The 18,192-nt window shown below is 43.3% G+C and overlaps 1 protein-coding gene across 1 annotated transcript in view; it reads left to right on the top strand.

Annotated features, from left to right (window-relative positions):
- Positions 1-12,319, top strand: part of cep170ab (centrosomal protein 170Ab) — a gene marked incomplete at both ends in the record, with an annotated part of 91,039 nt that extends 78,720 nt beyond the window's left edge. The window contains 2 exons of the mRNA XM_079531883.1: positions 9,653-9,704; positions 12,033-12,319. Of these exons, the coding sequence (XP_079388009.1) occupies positions 9,653-9,704; positions 12,033-12,319 (339 nt within the window). The remainder of the gene's footprint in view (positions 1-9,652; positions 9,705-12,032) is intronic.
- Positions 12,320-18,192: the final 5,873 nt, after the last annotated feature.

The following is an 18,192-nucleotide window of genomic DNA, read 5'->3' on the forward strand; positions in this document are numbered from 1 at the left end:
TTAGGTCTACTAGCCAGGGTGATTCTGACAGGACATTAGGTCTACTAGCCAGGATAAAAAATCTACCCTAATCTGCTCACTGCTAATACCCTAAATGTGCCTTAATCTAAGATGGCCCTGTTGATAACCTATTATAAGGAAATATTTTCAAAATTTCATTATGATTTAAGTAGCATGTGCCGTGTCAAACTAGGGGGTTTTCATGATTCTGAATTCATTCCAAGCATCAGTTTTGCATGAAAAACACTCCTTGGACTAAATATCTTAGCTTACGTATGATTCAGGATGACTATTTTTTTTACGTGTGTATTACCATGTTTTTGGTTCTTGCTTATTATAAATCGCTCTAGATTAAGAGTGTCTGCTAAATGCCTAAATTGTAAATTCGTAGGACACGTGTATCGCCATACATACATATCGTATCGTATCGCGGCCTCTGTATCGTGATACAGTACGTATAGATCGGGAGTTTTGCAGTGTTGTTTTTGGCAGCAAAGTTTGATTTTAGTTTTAGTCATAGTCTCTTAGAATAGTTTTCATTTAGTTTTAGTCACATTTTAGTCACCTGGAATGTTTTAGTGTCTGGTTTTAGTCGACTAAATGTCATAAGATTTAAGTCGACTAAATCAACTGTTGATTTAGTCGACTAAAATGTATTTTGGCGGGCCTTGATGCCGTCGTAATGACTGATTTTACATTTGCTGAAAGTAGCCGATCCACAAGCTCGCGACGCGTTGTGAGCTTGTAGACCTGCTGTTTTCAGCATGCAAGTGTAAAATGACTTATACTGGATCTCTTGTCCACTTGTCCCTTCCTAACATTTTAGTCTAGTTTTTATCTGTTGACGAAATTGTCAGTATATTTCGTCTTAGTTTTAGTCATCATAGCTTAGTTTTCATTCAGTTTCCATTTAGTTTTCATCAGTGAAAAAAGGTAGTCAACGAACATTTTTCGTCTCAGTTTTAGTCGACAAAAACAACACTGGAGTTTTGTAGGCAACGCCCAGACCTAGTATGGAAACCTACGCCAGACCTAGTATGGAAACCTACCCCAGACCTAGTATGGAAACCTACCCCAGACCTAGTATGGAAACCTACCCCAGACCTAGTATGGAAACCTACCCCAGACCCAGTATGGAAACCTACCCCAGACCCAGTATGGAAACCTACCCCAGACCCAGTATGGAAACCTACCCCAGACCCAGTATGGAAACCTACGCCAGACCTAGTATGGAAACCTACCCCAGACCTAGTATGGAAACCTACCCCAGACCTAGTATGGAAACCTACCCCAGACCCAGTATGGAAACCTACGCCAGACCTAGTATGGAAACCTACCCCAGACCTAGTATGGAAACCTACGCCAGACCTAGTATGGAAACCTACCCCAGACCTAGTATGGAAACCTACCCCAGACCTAGTATGGAAACCTACCCCAGACCTAGTCTTGTCTTCAAAATCCCGACAGTTTTCTGAAAATGTTTCTGTATCAGTGGCTCAATATTTCATGTCAAGGACCCCAAAAATTATATAATATGCCTCCGCCCCCCCCATCTGAAAATATGTTGTTCCAGGGACCTCCCTAGAAGCAAAGATTTGAGTTAAAATGTTCACTCTGTAATAATATATATTCAAAGATTTGAGGCACATTTTCACGATTTTTCAAAAAAATAGCAGACCATAGCCAAGTTCATAGCGCGGCACCTGAGCTGGTAGATCTGCTATTTTTCAATAGCTAAAGTATAACATAATGCTTTAAAACACCAAAAGGGGTTCCCGCCCAAAATGGGTTAAGTACAATTTTGTGTCCTTTAGTGAAGTAATTTCCAATTTTCAATACTTTTACTTCTACTCCACTATGTTTATTTGAAAACTTCAGTCACTAGTTACTTTGATTATTATTACAAAACATACATTATGCAACAGGAAGCAATCTGATTTCGAGGAAGCAATCTGATTGGTTGAAACAACCTTCTAGCTGTGCTTCAAACCAGAGTAATCTAGTAAGAGAGTGGCGACACTAGCGTTGACTCCCATTGTAACAATGGAATGCGGAAGTGCTCATTCTATCTCAATGGGATAGTTCCAATGTTTGGAACTATAGCCCATTGCACCCCACTTTGTCTCAATGGGATAGTTCCAGTGTTTGGAACTATAGCCCATAGCACCCTGCTTTGTCTCAATGGGATAGTTCCAGTGTTTGGAACTATAGCACATAGCACCCTGCTTTGTCTCAATGGGATAGTTCCAATGATTGGAACTATAGCCCATTGCACCCCACTTTGTCTCAATGGGATAGTTCCAGTGTTTGGAACTATAGCCCATAGCACCCCGCTTTGTCTCAATGGGATAGTTCCAGTGTTTGGAACTATAGCCCATAGCACCCCGCTTTGTCTCAATGGGATAGTTCCAATGTTTGGAACTATAGCCCATAGCACCCCGCTTTGTCTCAATGGGATAGTTCCAGTGTTTGGAACTATAGCCCATAGCACCCCGCTTTGTCTCAATGGGATAGTTCCAATGTTTGGAACTATAGCCCATAGCACCCCGCTTTGTCTCAATGGGATAGTTCCAATGTTTGGAACTATAGCCCATAGCACCCCGCTTTGTCTCAATGGGATAGTTCCAATGTTTGGAACTGTAGCCCATAGGGCACCCCGCTTTGTCTCAATGGGATAGTTCCAATGTTTGGAACTATAGCCCATAGCACCCCGCTTTGTCTCAATGGGATAGTTCCAATGTGTGGAACTATAGCCCATAGCACCCCGCTTTGTCTCAATGGGATAGTTCCAATGTGTGGAACTATAGCCCATAGCACCCCGCTTTGTCTCAATGGGATAGTTCCAATGTTTGGAACTATAGCCCATAGGCACCCCGCTTTGTCTCAATGGGATAGTTCCAATGTTTGGAACTATAGCCCATAGCACCCCGCTTTGTCTCAATGGGATAGTTCCAATGTTTGGAACTATAGCCCATAGCACCCCGCTTTGTCTCAATGGGATAGTTCCAATGTTTGGAACTATAGCCCATAGCACCCCGCTTTGTCTCAATGGGATAGTTCCAATGTTTGGAACTATAGCACATAGCACCCCGCTTTGTCTCAATGGGATAGTTCCAGTGTTTGGAACTATAGCCCATAGCACCCGCTTTGTCTCAATGGGATAGTTCCAATGTTTGGAACTATAGCCCATAGGCATCCCGCTTTGTCTCAATGGGATAGTTCCAATGTTTGGAACTATAGCCCATAGCACCCGCTTTGTCTCAATGGGATAGTTCCAATGTTTGGAACTATAGCCCATAGCACCCCGCTTTGTCTCAATGGGATAGTTCCAATGTTTGGAACTATAGCCCATAGCACCCCGCTTTGTCTCAATGGGATAGTTCCAATGTTTGGAACTATAGCCCATAGCACCCCGCTTTGTCTCAATGGGATAGTTCCAATGTTTGGAACTATAGACCATAGGCACCCCGCTTTGTCTCAATGGGATAGTTCCAATGTTTGGAACTATAGCCCATAGGCACCCCGCTTTGTCTCAATGGGATAGTTCCAATGTTTGGAACTATAGCCCATAGCACCCCGCTTTGTCTCAATGGGATAGTTCCAATGTTTGGAACTATAGCCCATAGCACCCCGCTTTGTCTCAATGGGATGGTTCCAGTCTCAATGGGATAGTTCCAATGTTTGGAACTATAGACCATAGGCACCCCACTTTGCGGCGAGATCAAAGCGTGTCGCCACTCTCTTACTAGATTACTCTGATTCAAACCAGCATCATGGAACACCTAATTAAAACAAAGAATTCAGCCTTCGGCTCGTTCTTGCAGCAATGCAGGCTTGCCATTAATGACAGTAATGCACACCCTCTCGTGCAATATTGCTTAATGAACCACTTCAGCGCTATACATTTCGGCCATTTGAAAATAGCCAATCTCACAAGCTCACAATGCGACGCATTGTGAGCTTGTAGATCTGCTATTGTCAAAGGATTGTTATACATTTGAAAACTTGAAACGGTACAGTACTGTTTCCACCACTGGGGAGTAAGGAGTGTGCAACAACGTGTTTGTTGTTGTCTCTGACATGAGGGTGAAGACTTATGGTCTGTTGTGGCGGCCGGGGTGCAAAGACCTAAAAAGAAAAAGATGGCTTCTCCCTGGCTGGGACAGGGCCGTAAATTCAACATTTATCTTGCAGCCATGGCCCCAAGTAACCTCTGGTGGGGGGGGGGGGGGGGGGGGGGGGGGGCATAAAGTATCAGTTTACACTGAAGAGTGTCTGCCTGCAGCCACGGCAGGAGGCAGGAGGCAGGAGGCAGAAGGCAGAAGGCTGGCATAACTTCCACTAAAACAGCCGGGACAACGTGATGACTATTTCTATGTATTTGATGCAGTGGCGTTTCCAGGAATGACATTTTGGCGGCAGAAATGGATTTGGACAGGCGGACGCCTGCCCTCGCCTTATTGTAGATACGCCTCTGATTTGATATATTACCATGTGTTGTTCTTGCTTCACTGTAAATCTATCTGGGTTAAAGAGTGTCTGATAAAACCCTTACTAAATTGTAAAAGTGTAATCCGTTCACTGCAGTGGCCGTGGTGCATAAAGTATCAACCAGTGGCCATGGTGCATAAAGTATCAACCAGTGGCTGTGGTGCATAAAGTATCAACCAGTGGCCGTGGTGCATAAAGTATCAACCAGTGTGGTGCATAAAGTATCAACCAGTGGCTGTGGTGCATAAAGTATCAACCAGTGGCCGTGGTGCATAAAGTATCAACCAGTGGCCATGGTGCATAAAGTATCAACCAGTGGCTGTGGTGCATAAAGTATCAACCAGTGGCCGTGGTGCATAAAGTATCAACCAGTGTGGTGCATAAAGTATCAACCAGTGGCTGTGGTGCATAAAGTATCAACCAGTGGCCGTGGTGCATAAAGTATCAACCAGTGGCCGTGGTGCATAAAGTATCAACCAGTGTGGTGCATAAAGTATCAACCAGTGGCCGTGGTGCATAAAGTATCAACCAGTGGCCGTGGTGCATAAAGTATCAACCAGTGTGGTGCATAAAGTATCAACCAGTGTGGTGCATAAAGTATCAACCAGTGGCCGTGGTGCATAAAGTATCAACCAGTGGCCGTGGTGCATAAAGTATCAACCAGTGGCCGTGGTGCATAAAGTATCAACCAGTGGCCGTGGTGCATAAAGTATCAACCAGTGGCTGTGGTGCATAAAGTATCAACCAGTGGCCGTGGTGCATAAAGTATCAACCAGTGGCCGTGGTGCATAAAGTATCAACCAGTGTGGTGCATAAAGTATCAACCAGTGTGGTGCATAAAGTATCAACCAGTGGCCGTGGTGCATAAAGTATCAACCAGTGGCCGTGGTGCATAAAGTATCAACCAGTGGCCGTGGTGCATAAAGTATCAACCAGTGGCCGTGGTGCATAAAGTATCAACCAGTGTGGTGCATAAAGTATCAACCAGTGTGGTGCATAAAGTATCAACCAGTGGCCGTGGTGCATAAAGTATCAACCAGTGTGGTGCATAAAGTATCAACCAGTGGCCGTGGTGCATAAAGTATCAACCAGTGGCTGTGGTGCATAAAGTATCAACCAGTGGCCGTGGTGCATAAAGTATCAACCAGTGTGGTACATAAAGTATCAACCAGTGGCCGTGGTGCATAAAGTATCAACCAGTGGCCGTGGTGCATAAAGTATCAACCAGTGTGGTACATAAAGTATCAACCAGTGGCCGTGGTGCATAAAGTATCAACCAGTGTGGTACATAAAGTATCAACCAGTGGCCGTGGTGCATAAAGTATCAACCAGTGGCCGTGGTGCATAAAGTATCAACCAGTGTGGTACATAAAGTATCAACCAGTGGCCGTGGTGCATAAAGTATCAACCAGTGTGGTACATAAAGTATCAACCAGTGGCCGTGGTGCATAAAGTATCAACCAGTGGCCGTGGTGCATAAAGTATCAACCAGTGGCCGTGGTGCATAAAGTATCAACCAGTGTGGTGCATAAAGTATCAACCAGTGTGGTGCATAAAGTATCAACCAGTGGCCGTGGTGCATAAAGTATCAACCAGTGGCCGTGGTGCATAAAGTATCAACCAGTGGCCGTGGTGCATAAAGTATCAACCAGTGGCCGTGGTGCATAAAGTATCAACCAGTGGCCGTGGTGCATAAAGTATCAACCAGTGTGGTGCATAAAGTATCAACCAGTGGCCGTGGTGCATAAAGTATCAACCAGTGGCTGTGGTGCATAAAGTATCAACCAGTGGCCGTGGTGCATAAAGTATCAACCAGTGGCCGTGGTGCATAAAGTATCAACCAGTGGCCGTGGTGCATAAAGTATCAACCAGTGGCCGTGGTGCATAAAGTATCAACCAGTGGCTGTGGTGCATAAAGTATCAACCAGTGTGGTGCATAAAGTATCAACCAGTGGCCGTGGTGCATAAAGTATCAACCAGTGTGGTGCATAAAGTATCAACCAGTGGCCGTGGTGCATAAAGTATCAACCAGTGTGGTGCATAAAGTATCAACCAGTGGCCGTGGTGCATAAAGTATCAACCAGTGGCCGTGGTGCATAAAGTATCAACCAGTGGCCGTGGTGCATAAAGTATCAACCAGTGGCCGTGGTGCATAAAGTATCAACCAGTGGCTGTGGTGCATAAAGTATCAACCAGTGGCCATGGTGCATAAAGTATCAACCAGTGTGGTACATAAAGTATCAACCAGTGGCCGTGGTGCATAAAGTATCAACCAGTGGCCGTGGTGCATAAAGTATCAACCAGTGTGGTGCATAAAGTATCAACCAGTGGCCGTGGTGCATAAAGTATCAACCAGTGTGGTACATAAAGTATCAACCAGTGGCCGTGGTGCATAAAGTATCAACCAGTGTGGTACATAAAGTATCAACCAGTGGCCGTGGTGCATAAAGTATCAACCAGTGGCCGTGGTGCATAAAGTATCAACCAGTGGCCGTGGTGCATAAAGTATCAACCAGTGTGGTGCATAAAGTATCAACCAGTGTGGTGCATAAAGTATCAACCAGTGGCCGTGGTGCATAAAGTATCAACCAGTGTGGTGCATAAAGTATCAACCAGTGGCCGTGGTGCATAAAGTATCAACCAGTGGCCGTGGTGCATAAAGTATCAACCAGTGTGGTGCATAAAGTATCAACCAGTGGCCATGGTGCATAAAGTATCAACCAGTGGCCGTGGTGCATAAAGTATCAACCAGTGGCCGTGGTGCATAAAGTATCAACCAGTGTGGTGCATAAAGTATCAACCAGTGGCTGTGGTGCATAAAGTATCAACCAGTGTGGTGCATAAAGTATCAACCAGTGTGGTGCATAAAGTATCAACCAGTGGCCGTGGTGCATAAAGTATCAACCAGTGGCCGTGGTGCATAAAGTATCAACCAGTGGCCGTGGTGCATAAAGTATCAACCAGTGGCCGTGGTGCATAAAGTATCAACCAGTGGCCGTGGTGCATAAAGTATCAACCAGTGGCTGTGGTGCATAAAGTATCAACCAGTGTGGTGCATAAAGTATCAACCAGTGGCCGTGGTGCATAAAGTATCAACCAGTGTGGTGCATAAAGTATCAACCAGTGGCCGTGGTGCATAAAGTATCAACCAGTGGCCGTGGTGCATAAAGTATCAACCAGTGGCCGTGGTGCATAAAGTATCAACCAGTGTGGTGCATAAAGTATCAACCAGTGGCCGTGGTGCATAAAGTATCAACCAGTGGCCGTGGTGCATAAAGTATCAACCAGTGGCCGTGGTGCATAAAGTATCAACCAGTGTGGTGCATAAAGTATCAACCAGTGTTGTTTTTGGCAGCAAATTTAGTCATAGTCTCTTCCATAGTTTTCATTCAGTTTCGGTCACATTTTAGTCACCTGGAATGTTTTAGTGTTAAGTCTAGTTTTAGTCGACTAAATCTACAGTTGATTAGTCGACTAAAATGTATTTTGGTGGGCATTGATGCCGTCGTAATTTCACACTTGCTGAAAATAGCCGATCTGTGAGCTTGTAGATCTGCTATTTTCAGCATGCAACCAAGTGTAAAATTACTTATACTGGATCTCTTGTCCACTAGTCCCTTCCTAACATTTTAGTCTAGTTTTTATTTGTTGACGAAATTGTCATTATTTAGTCATAGTTTTAGTCTTTATGGCTTAGTTTTTATGTACTGTAGTTTGTCAGTGAAAAAAAGCTAGTCGACGTACATTTTTCGTACATAGTTTTAGTCGACGAAATCAACACTGGTACAGATGGAAGGCAATTGACCTTTTTACCAATAAAATAATATTAAATAAACTGTTAACTGGTTAATATGTATACCGTCACTTTAAAAGCGTTTCCCCAGACAGCGCTGGTTGGCAGGTATCGATACACTTTTAGACCGACCGTCTATGCCAGCGTGGATGATTACATTTATTCCTTGATCGCATCTTGTCTTGATTGTTTAGACATGACGTCACGGGCCGCTAGGTTTAGACATGACGTCACGGGCCGCTAGGTTCCATAACAGGCTTGATAAGACATGACGTCACGGGCCGCTAGGTTCCATAACAGGCTTGATAAGACATGACGTCACGGGCCGCTAGGTTCCATAACAGGCTTGATAAGACATGACGTCACGGGCCGCTAGGTTCCATAACAGGCTTGATAAGACATGACGTCACGGGCCGCTAGGTTCCATAACAGGCTTGATAAGACATGACGTCACGGGCCGCTAGGTTCCATAACAGGCTTGATAAGACATGACGTCACGGGCCGCTAGGTTCCATAACAGGCTTGATAAGACATGACGTCACGGGCCGCTAGGTTCCATAACAGGCTTGTTAAGACATGACGTCACGGGCCGCTAGGTTCCATAACAGGCTTGATAAGACATGACGTCACGGGCCGCTAGGTTCCATAACAGGCTTGATAAGACATGACGTCACGGGCCGCTAGGCTCCATAACAGGCTTGATAAGACATGACGTCACGGGCCGCTAGGTTCCATAACAGGCTTGATAAGACATGACGTCACGGGCCGCTAGGTTCCATAACAGGCTTGATAAGACATGACGTCACGGGCCGCTAGGTTCCATAACAGGCTTGATAAGACATGACGTCACGGGCCGCTAGGTTCCATAACAGGCTTGATAAGACATGACGTCACGGGCCGCTAGGTTCCATAACAGGCTTGATAAGACATGACGTCACGGGCCGCTAGGTTCCATAACAGGCTTGATAAGACATGACGTCACGGGCCGCTAGGTTCCATAACAGGCTTGATAAGCCCAAAGCTTATTGATAACGGGTAATCAATAAGCTTGTCGGGTATCTGTTATCGAGCTCCATCCCTACTGGTATCAACTTTCTGCTGCTGTGGAAGTTTCTCTGTTGGAACAGAACAGACTAAGCCTAAAGGAAACAGACGTTAATCTTGTTATAGCTCTTATTATTGATCAGCTGTTGTTGAGTGTTCATCTCTTCAGCCAGGCTAGCTGTTGAGTGTTCATCTCTTCAGCCAGGCTAGCTGTTGAGTGTTCATCTCTTCAGCCAGGCTAGCTGTTGAGTGTTCATCTCTTCATCCAGGCTAGGCTAGGCCTCTCTCAAGTTTCACTTATTTGTTTATGTCGTTTCTCAACAGGAGATCTGCACCATCCTTCAAGACCTGAAGAGAGTCGAGAGGCAACTGCTTGGTATGCTTTTTTTTTACTTTTTTCCCCCCCAAGTCTGTATATATACGTACGTCGACGCTATGTGGCGTCAAATCCCAGGTCCGTATATATACGTACGTCAACGCTAGGTGGCGTCATATCCCAGGTCCGTATATATACGTACGTCAACGCTAGGTGGCGTCATATCCCAGGTCCGTATATATACGTACGTCAACGCTAGGTGGCGTCATATCCCAGGTCCGTATATATACGTACGTCAACGTATACTCTATATAATGGTCGATTCCCACGGAAGCTTTTAACATTGGTCCGGTTCCTGTAGCAACGCCCCACCGTTCCAACTATGGGATTGAAAATATATTCACAGTGCAAAGCAGTTGAAAGGAGGATTTTCAAGCCTCCATAAATCGGACTCCAGAATCGCTGTCCTTGGTGGATCTTCTGCCATCCACATTTCGGGTTTTAATTTGTGCCTTTGTACCGCGACGCTGCCGCCATGTAAACGCTTCTGACGAAAAGGTAAAGAGAGTTAAAACACTGGGAACTGGGGTTTATGCTAACAGCTAGCGGTAGAGATAGAGTTAAAACACTGGGAACTGGGGTTTATGCTAACAGCTAGCGGTAGAGATAGAGTTAAAACACTGGGAACTGGGGTTTATGCTAACAGCTAGCGGCAGAGATAGAGTTAAAACACTGGGAACTGGGGTTTATGCTAACAGCTAGCGGCAGAGATAGAGTTAAAACACTGGGAACTGGGGTTTATGCTAACAGCTAGCGGTAGAGATAGAGTTCAAACACTGGGAACTGGGGTTTATGCTAACAGCTAGCGGCAGAGATAGAGTTAAAACAAACTATTCTTGAAAGCAGTTTTTTCCAGATATTCATAACTCTAAACCAGTGGTTCCCAAATGTTTTCATATCAAGGACCCCCAAATTGACACTAATTAGCCCCGCGGACCCCCATTTGAAGAGATATGCCAGGGACCCCCCATAAGAGGATATTTCTACGGCTGTAGCAGTGATTCTCAACCCGTTTCATTTCAAGGACCCCCAGTTTGACATGCATTAGGCTGCGGACCCCCATTTAATGGCATTTGTATCTCTGGGACCCCCAATTGTAAAATCAATGTTAATTTAACTCTGAGAGTATACAAATAGAACCAAACCGACCCGTTAGGGTCCGTTTGGTTCCATGTGTACACTCTCTGAGTTACAGACCCATAAGGGTCCATTTGGTTCCTAATTATCATTTAGCTGGGGACCCCCCGGAACTCTCTTAAGGACCACTAGGGGTCCCCGGACCCCACTTTGGGAACCACTGCTCTAAACCAGGGGATCTCCAGATCGATCACCAAAACAAAACCAAAAAACAGTTTAGAGTCTAAACTGTACTTTGTACCATATGGAGATAAGACATGGAGATAAGACATCTCTCCCTCTGTGTGGTTTCGAACCGTGTCTGTTTTAACCAAATGGGACCAGATTTGACTGAGAGCTGCCATCGCGCAAATTCCAGCTTTTCACCAGCTTTTCAAAATGTGTTAATAGCACAGGCAGACTCTTCATATACTATAAGAAATAAGAAATAAGTGTCAGAGCTGAAGAGCTGAAATGTAAATATGAAATAAATGCTTAAACATGTAGCTATAGGTGTAATGTTAGAGACCACAGAAGACATGTAAATATGAAATAAATGCTTAAACATGTAGCTAGGTGTAATGTTAGAGACCACAGAAGACATGTAAATATGAAATAAATGCTTAAACATGTAGCTAGGTGTAATGTTAGAGACCACAGAAGACATGTAAATATGAAATAAATGCTTAAACATGTAGCTAGGTGTAATGTTAGAGACCACAGAAGACATGTAAATATGAAATAAATGCTTAAACATGTAGCTAGGTGTAATGTTAGAGACCACAGAAGACATGTAAATATGAAATAAATGCTTAAACATGTAGCTAGGTGTAATGTTAGAGACGACAGAAGACATGTAAATATGAAATAAATGCTTAAACATGTAGCTAGGTGTAATGTTAGAGACCACAGAAGACATGTAACTATGAAATAAATGCTTAAACATGTAGCTAGGTGTAATGTTAGAGACCACAGAAGTGAACCTTTCAAGCCTGTTTTCTCAACTCGCTGTTTCTCTGCAAGACATTACTCTATAAGCCATATCTCCAAAACTGGTGGGTCAAACTGAACAACCAATATGTCAATTTGAAGGTATGATTCCCTGCTTTCATATGACAGTCCCTCAGTCAAATTTGGTCACAAATTAAACCACCTTTCGAATGAAGAGTGCTCTGTTTTTTCATACCGATATTCCTGGTCCCTTCCCGACAGTCATCGACGTGATGGTGGACCCGGACGGTACTCTGGACGCCCTGACCTCCCTGGGCCTGACAAGCCCTCTGCAGGGCCCTCCCGACCAGCGGACCAGCCCTCCTGACCAGAAGGTCAGTCCCGGGGCCACCGAGGCAGAGGTTCCCTCGGCCGCGCAGTCGCAAACCGATGCTGGCGGAACGTCCACCGGACCGCCGCCATCGTCCTGTGGACCCATGGACCGCTCGGCGACGGCAGAGAGAGACCCGGGACTTTTTGGTCTGAACAACAGTCTTGGGCCAGAATGAGAAACCCGGGGAGAGCTCTGGAGGAAAGAAAACCTCACGATTGATAAGAGGAGGGAGCGACTATGTATAACGAACGGCCAAAACCAACGTGATCAAAGGAAACGATCCTATAGCCAGTGGATCCTATAGCCAGTGGATCCTATAGCCAGTGGATCCTATAGCCAGTGGATCCTATAGCCAGTGGATCCTAAAGCCAGTGGATCCTAAAGCCAGTGGATCCTTTAGCCAGTGGATCCTAAAGCCAGTGGATCCTATAGCCAGTGGATCCTAAAGCCAGTGGATCCTATAGCCAGTGGATCCTAAAGCCAGTGGATCCTAAAGCCAGTGGATCCTATAGCCAGTGGATCCTAAAGCCAGTGGATCCTATAGCCAGTGGATCCTATAGCCAGTGGATCCTATAGCCAGTGGATCCTATAGCCAGTGGATCCTATAGCCAGTGGATCCTAAAGCCAGTGGATCCTAAAGCCAGTGGATCCTAAAGCCAGTGGATGCCGGATCACAGGCTTGGTTTTTAACCCATTTGGACCTGAGGACGATTCTACAAATGCCTTCTAAATCCTGACAGTTTTCTGAAAACCCCATGTTTCTATTTTATGTCAGCCGTTCTCAAACGATGTCATGTCAAGGAGCCCCAGAATGATCTGTATTTGGCCGCCCGACCCCAATCTCAAAATATGTTGTTCCAGGGCAAAGGTATAGAGTTAAAAACATTCGCTCTGAAAGAATATATTCAAAGATATCCACCACATTTTCACGATTATTCAAAAAATAGCAGATCCACAAGCTCATAGCGCGGCACCAAGGGCCGCACTACGAGCTTGTAGATCTGCTATTCTTGTAGATCTGTTATTTTTTCAACAGCTAAAGCATAACGGAATGCCTGAAACACAGTGGAATGGAACTACACATGCAAATAGTAGGCATCCACCCCCCCCCCGCCCCATACTGGAATTGACTAAATTAACACAACAAATAAACAAATCACTTCCTTTACAGAGAGCTTTGTTATAAAGGACACAAAGAATGGACCGCCCGTGACGTCCAGTACAATCCTAAGAGCGAGCACAAGAGTGCGAGCCCCTCTTTGGGCGCGTTCGGAAATACGGCACCGGAGCGCACTCGCCTATTAGTTTGCATTGCTCAGTGCGCTCAGTGCGCTATTTACGAACGCGCCCATAATCAGACTTAAGGGCTTTGCAAACGTGAGGTGAGGAACGCAGGCGTTGTATCCTGGATCAACGACAGGTCTCCTCCAGGTCTGCTCAAGAGGGGCGCGACAACGCAGGCGTAAAAAAAAAAGCGAAACAGAATCCAGGTGTGGTGAGTCGAGGGGGGGGGAGGGGGGGCGTGTGCACGTAACGAGCACGCACGCAACAAATTCACGGGGCCGCGCTCACGTGAATACGCTTGCGTTGTCGCACCGCGACTTCTCTGAGCACAAACGCAGGTCTCATTGAAACATGAACTATAGGCGCGTTTTATCGCTCCACGTTTGCAAGGCCCTTGAAGCCGAATCATGTCGGGATTCAATGAAAGAGCATCAGGTGATTTCATTTGTTCAAATTATTCCAACACTATCAAGTGGTCGTTATCTTGACATTAAACCAAAAGCACACACACCAAGGCCCGCCCCTGCTCGATCATGATTGGCGGAAGGCCCCTCTCTATCCTGATTGGATGAAGGCTGGGCCACCTAGCCAAAAACGAAACCTAAGGTTTTTTGACCCCCAGGGGTTAACTGGGGACAGGGAGGAACTCCTTATATGGTCAGCACACTCTATAGTAGGGAGGATTATCACAACAAAACAAAAAAAGAAGTGATATTTGAATTAAGTGAAATCACTGAATATACCTTTAACAATCTTCAAAATAAATGCGGAATCTAATGCAATCTCTTAGCATTGATGTTTCGGTTCAGAATTAGAACTCCTGACTGTGTATTTCTTGAGGGTGAAGGTAAGTTTTACCATATTGTGCTGCGAGGTATATGAAGTCTTTTTTCAGACTAATACGATATCAGTCCAGCAAGCGGACAGCACGCCTCGACACGAACCGGACGCCGACGCCACGGTATAAAATAAATGATTTCAGCAGGTGTGTTTGAAAAGTGTCCTGTTGTCCACCGTAGTATTTCTGAAAAAAGTTTAATATATATTTTTTGGCCTGTATGTGACACTTGCACTTCCCAAATCTCATCGATTCACCTATGTAAAAAGACATATTCCATTTACTTTGTTTTTATTGGGAAATAACTTATACTGTACAGTATGTATTTACGTAAATGTTTAACATATATAAAACTATCACATGCCCTTTTCTTGTGAGGTGGTGACATCTGGTGGTGACATCTGGCATGCACAACTAGAGTAAATCCAACTTATACTAACTAGACTGTTTGGTAGTTAAAATCTACCAGTGGTGGAAAGTAACTAAGTACTTTTACTTAAGTACTGTACTTAAGTACAATTGAGGAATTTGTACTTTACTTGAGTATTTCCAATTTCCAGTACTTTTACTTCTACTCCATTACATCTCAGAGCCAAATTTTTTACTTTTACTCCACTACAATTATTTGAAAACTTTAGTTACTAGTTACTTTGGAGATTTTAATTTTGATCAGAAAACATACATTAACCACTTCAACCCTATACATTTTGGCCATTTGAAAATAGCAGGTCTACAAGCTCACAATGCGTCGCAGCGCGACGCATTGTGAGCTTGTAGACCTGCTATTTTCAAAAGATTTTGTACACATTTTGAACTTGTGAAATGGCACATTCTGCACAATGAGTACTTTTAGTACTTTAAGTACATTTTGATGCCGATACTTTTGTACTTTTACTCAAGTACATTTTCAATTCCGTACTTTTACTTGTAACTAAGTAGTTCTAAATTGCAGTATTGGTACTTTTACTTAAGTAAAACAATGGAGTACTTTTACTTCCACCACTGAACTACTGACAAAGATGTAGCTCTCCAGAAAGGTGTTCCTCTTCCAGATGTTTTAACGTCACAAGTGCCCAGGATCAAACTATCATTAGTTTATAGAACGTTGGGGAAGCTACAGAGAAGAGTTGATTGTTGATTTGCACATGAAAAAAAATGTTGATATGAAATATCATTCACTGCTGAACTCGAGATATGAGCCCGCATATGAATCCTGCATCAGACCCCAGTAACTGTGGAGCAGTGGTTTTCTCCAACCGTTTTTATGTCAAGGACCCCCAAATTGACACTAATTAGCTCCCCCCATTTGAAGAGATATGCCATGGACCCCCAAAAGAGGATATTTCTGTGGCTCTAGCAGTGATTATCAACCCGTTTAATTTCAAGGACCCCCCACTTTGACATGCATTAGTCTACGGACCCCCATTTAATGGCATTTCTATCTCTGGGACCCCCAATTTATATTGTAAAATCAAAGTTAATTTAACTCTGAGAGTGCGGGTCCGTTTGGTTCCATTTGTACACTTTCTGAGTTACAGACCCATAAGGGTCCATTTGGTTCCTAATTATCTGGGGACCCCCTGGAACTGTCTTAAGGACCCCTGGGGGTCCCCGGACCCCACTTTGGGAACCACTGCTGTAGAGCACCGAAGTCTGACGGAATTTCACATAATACCCGGTTTGCTTTTTTTTTTAAATTATTATTCTGAATTCCCATAGACTTGTTTTTTTTTTTTTTTTTTAATCGCGTCAAATCAGAACTGTGCTCCATAAATAAACGAATTATTTACTCCTACTTTTATGGATATATGAAGAATCAACTGACGTGTTACTACCGCCAAATCAGTTTTCGCTAGAAACGGATTGTATGAAATATGCGTCAGACAGATAATATGTCGTCTACCGTATGAAGCTAGGGGATGTCGTCTACCGTATGAAGCTAGGGGATGTCGTCTACCGTATGAAGCTAGGGGATGTCGTCTACCGTATGAAGCTAGGGGATGTCGTCTACCGTATGAAGCTAGGGGATGTCGTCTACCGTATGAAGCTAGGGGATGTCGTCTACCGTATGAAGCTAGGGGATGTCGTCTACATGTTGTTCAACTAACAGTCATTACGAGACGGCATCAAGGTCTGCCAACATGTTGTTCAACTAAATCAACTGTAGATTTAGTCGACTAAAATCTTATGATATTTAGTCGACTAAAACTAGACTAACACTAAGACATTCCGGGTGACTAAAATGTGACTAAAACTAAATAAGTATTCAAGAGACTACGACTAAAGCTAAAAATCTAAAAATTCTGCCAAAAACAACACCGTTTGATTGGTATGTCAACTACCTTTCTAATTAAAATAAACAAACACATATTGTAGTAGGACCAGCATAAAAACAGTGGCTGCCTCCAAGTCAAGTACAGTCAAATAAAAACTAGTGATGCACCGAATATTCGGCCGCGGAAAATATTCAGCAGAAAATATTCAGCAGAAAATGGCAAAAAATGCATTTTCGGCCTATTCGGTTTCGGCCCGAATAGGCAGAAAATACATCACAGAATAGTGTATGCAATTAATGCATTCAAAAGAGATGAATAAATGTTTTATGGACCAATAATAGTTATTATTATTTTTGCCATAAACATTTATTTTGCCATAAATCAGGTAGCTTCAAGGTACGGCCATGACAGCAATATTAATCATATTCGGATATTCGGTATTCAGTTTTCGGCCAACTGTTTCCTATATTCGGTATTCAGTTGTCGGCCAACTGTTTCCTATATGCGGTATTCAGTTTTCGGCCAACTGTTTCCTATATTCAGTGTTCGGTTTCGGCCAAGAATTTCCCTTTCGGTGCATCCCTACAAATATTGGTTTTTGGGTTTTTTTGGACGAGCACAAACAGCGTCTGCCTCCAAGTGCAGTCAAATAAAAACCATGACCAAATGTGTCAACAAGTTTATTTTTTTCTTCCAACCTGCCAATGTCTTTCCTCATACCGATGTTTACACATGAATGTATAACCTGATCCTAACTATTAACATATTTCTGCCAAACCCACTTATAATAAAGATGAATATATAATAGCATTTTGTGCCCGGCACGGCCCTACTGTACTCTACTGTACTCTACTGTACTCTACTGTACTCTACTGTACTCTGTCCTTAATGGTTCTGATCGAGTCTCAGAAGACGTTATTATGCTTGAATGTTTTGTATGAAGTTCTTTTCTTAGTAAATATGTTAAAGTTACAGTCAAATTAATTTTAATATATATGTATTGTATATGTCAAATTTCCAATAAAATGCATGATATTTATATGATTTTTGTGTCACAATCCATCTCTGTCCTGTTTATACCGAATATCTTCAATCTAATTCCACCCTGTTTTTTTTCATGGTTTTCAACGATAAAAGAAAATGGAAACAATGGAAAAAAACGACGTACTATAGTTTTTCATGTTTTTTGACAATAAAGAAGATGAAAAGCAACATATTAAATGATAAACATGAAATAAATTATAAAAATCACGAAAAGCAACATGCTATAGTATACTATAGTACTACAGCTATAGTATACTATAGTACTACAGCTATAGTATACTATAGTACTACAGCTATAGTATACTATAGTACTATAGTATACTATAGCTGTAGTACTATAGTATACTATAGTACTACAGCTATAGTACTATAGTACTACAGCTATAGTATACTATAGCTGTAGTACTATAGTATACTATAGTACTACAGCTATAGTACTATAGTATACTATAGCTGTAGTACTATAGTATACTATAGCTGTAGTACTATAGTATACTATAGCTGTAGTACTATAGTATACTATAGCTGTAGTACTATAGTATACTATAGCTGTAGTACTATAGTACTATAGCTGTAGTACTATAGTATACTATAGCTGTAGTACTA

This window comes from Electrona antarctica, assembly GCF_951216825.1.
Source record: "Electrona antarctica genome assembly, contig: scaffold_243, whole genome shotgun sequence".
NCBI lineage: Eukaryota > Metazoa > Chordata > Actinopteri > Myctophiformes > Myctophidae > Electrona > Electrona antarctica.